At 39.8% G+C, this 2,964-nt stretch overlaps 1 protein-coding gene across 1 annotated transcript; it reads left to right on the top strand.

Moving 5' to 3' along the window:
• The first annotated feature begins 723 nt into the window (after window positions 1–723).
• On the top strand, window positions 724–2,208 carry LOC122689579 (G2/mitotic-specific cyclin-B1-like). The gene has a single exon (XM_043896159.1). The coding sequence runs from the start codon at window positions 837–839 to the stop codon at window positions 2,103–2,105; it is 1,269 nt and encodes a 422-aa protein (XP_043752094.1). The 5' UTR covers window positions 724–836; the 3' UTR covers window positions 2,106–2,208.
• Window positions 2,209–2,964: the final 756 nt, after the last annotated feature.

Genomic DNA, 2,964 nt, shown 5'->3' on the forward strand with positions numbered 1-2,964 from the left:
TGCTGTGGCCAGAACAACCTGGGCTCCTTGTTAAATATGCAGGTTCCTGGCTCTACTCCAAATCTACTGAGTAAGAATCTCTTAGGATGAAATCTGAAATCTACCTTTTTAATAAGAATCCCAGGTGATTCTTATTCATATTGCATTCTGAGAACCATCAGGAACGAAAGTATAATAGAAAAGAGAAGAAAGTGGAGAGTAGATCACAAATGATCATCTTCATAATCATTAGGTCTGAAACCCACACACAAATTATACACACACATACATAAATATTGTTTTATTAGTTTGTATCTTTGTAAATGCTTCTAAATATTTTTTTTAAAAAATAAAAACACAGAATGAAGTGTGTAGTAAAATGCCATTATATAAATTAAAATATATATACAAACTAAACATCATGACATATTGTTACAAGGATTTATCCTTTGATAAGTATCCTTTTTTTTTTTCTCTCAATAATTGGAACTCAGTTCTCAGCCTCTTTGGTGCTCAGCACGTCCATAAAATAAGAGCAGATCAACAGGTTGTTAGTAGAATTGGTGTGTGAAAATTGGGGAAAGCGTTCTTTTTTTGGGGGGTGGGGGAGTGTTCTTAAAAGGAATGGAAGTGTTAGCCTATTTCCTACTGGGCAGAATATTGATGTGTTGACTGGAATGCTGACATGATGGTGGAGTTAAAGTAGCCAAACTGTAAACTTTTGAAAATGGCTGTACAGTGCTGCGGAGGAACGGCTGTTGGCCTGTGGTTGATTCAAGCTCCCGGCTGGTCGGGGGCTCCAGTGCTCTCCTTCTCCTCGCTGAGCGGCTGCCCGGCTGCCCGGTGCAGAAGAAGCCATGACGCTCCGGATCACCAGGAACAGTAAGATAAATGCTGAAAATAAGGCAAAGATCAGTATGGCAGGGGCCAAGCGCATGCCTGTGGCCGCTGTTGCAATCTCTAAGCCCGGACAGAGGCCCCGAACAGCTCTTGGAGACATCAGTAACAAAGTCAGTGAACAACAGCAGGCCAAACTGCCTCTGAAAAAGGAAACAAAAACCTTAGCTGCTGGAAAAGTTACTGCTAAAAAAGTACCAAAACCTCTGGAAAAGGCTCCGGTACCTGTGCCGGAGCCAGAACCGGAACTGGAGCCTGTTAAGGAAGAGAAACTTTCCCCCGAGCCTATTTTGGTCCTTCCCTCTCCAAGCCCCATGGAAACATCTGGCTGTGCCCCTGCAGAAGAATATTTGTGTCAGGCTTTCTCAGATGTAATTCTTGCAGTGAGTGATGTGGATGCAGAAGACGGAGCGGATCCAAACCTTTGTAGTGAATATGTGAAAGATATCTATGCTTATCTAAGACAACTTGAGGAAGAGCAAGCCGTCAAACCAAAATACCTAATGGGTCGTGAAGTCACTGGAAACATGAGAGCCATCCTAATTGACTGGCTAGTGCAAGTTCAAACAAAATTCAGGTTACTGCAGGAGACCATGTACATGACTGTTTCCATAACTGATCGGTTCATGCAGGATAATTGTATGCCCAAGAAGATGCTGCAGCTGGTTGTAGTCACTGCCATGTTTGTTGCAAGCAAATATGAGGAAATGTACCCTCCAGAAATCGGTGACTTTGCCTTTGTGACTGACAATACCTACACCAAGTTTCAAATCAGACAGATGGAAATGAAGATTCTAAGAGCTTTAAATTTTAGTCTGGGTCGCCCTCTACCCCTGCATTTCCTTCGGAGAGCATCTAAGATTGGAGAGGTTGATGTTGAGCTACACACTCTGGCCAAATATCTGATGGATCTAACTATGCTGGACTACGATATGGTGCACTTTCCTCCTTCTCAGATTGCAGCAGGAGCTTTTTGCTTAGCACTGAAAATTCTTGATAATGGTGAATGGACACCAACTCTGCAGCATTACCTGTCGTACACTGAGGAATCCCTTCTTGCTGTTATGCAACACCTGGCAAAGAATGTGGTCATGGTGAACCGCGGGCTTACAAAGCACCTGACTATCAAGAACAAGTATGCCACATCTAAGCATGCTAAGATCAGCACTCTAGCACAGCTGAATTCTGCACTAGTTCAAGATTTAGCCAAGGCTGTAGCAAAAGTGTAACTTGTGAACTTTGGAATACTATCTGCAAATAAAATTGGCACCATGTGCCATCTGTACATATTACATGTTACATTTATTTACTTTTAATAAAGTTGCAGTTCTTTAAAAAAAAAAAAGAAAGAAAAGAAAATGGCTGTACAATTGGATAGAAGACAGTGATAGCAACCATGTAGTATCATACTAGCCTGAAACTGTCTACACTGGATGAGAAACAGATTTCTGCCTTAAGCATTGTCCATGTTAGTCACAGATAAACCTTTTATGTCTTCATGTTTGGGGGGGGGGGGGGATGGGTGGGGTTTAAATTCCAGGAAGTGAAAGACCAAAGATGTATAGCTTAAACATCTATGGATATGTCACAGTTTGGCTCTTTGGGGAAAAAAAAAAAAAAAAGATTAACAAAACTGAGAAATCTTTAGCTGCACTGACCAAGAGAAAAAGAGTTTCCATTACTAAAATCTGGAATGAAATAGAGACATCACCATGAATGTTACAGAGGAAAGAAATTATGGAGGGAACTATGAATATCTATATGCCAAAAAATTGTATAACCCAGATGAAATGAACATATATTCTTAAAAAGATATAAGCTATCAAGATTGACTAAATTTAACAAAAGAAGTAGAGGAGAGCAACTCCTCTACTCTGAAAACTACAAAATATGGTTGAAATAAATTAAAGAAGATGTAAATAAAATGGAAAGATACTCAGTGTTCATGAATTGCAAGACGTAATATTATTTAGATGGCAATCCTCACCAAATTGATCTACAGATTTAATACAAATCCTATCAAAATTCTAGCCGTCTTTTTGTCAAAAGTGATGTTTATCCTTAAATTCATATGAAAGTACAAGTGAT

This window comes from Cervus elaphus, chromosome X, assembly GCF_910594005.1.
Source record: "Cervus elaphus chromosome X, mCerEla1.1, whole genome shotgun sequence".
NCBI classification, from domain to species: domain Eukaryota; kingdom Metazoa; phylum Chordata; class Mammalia; order Artiodactyla; family Cervidae; genus Cervus; species Cervus elaphus.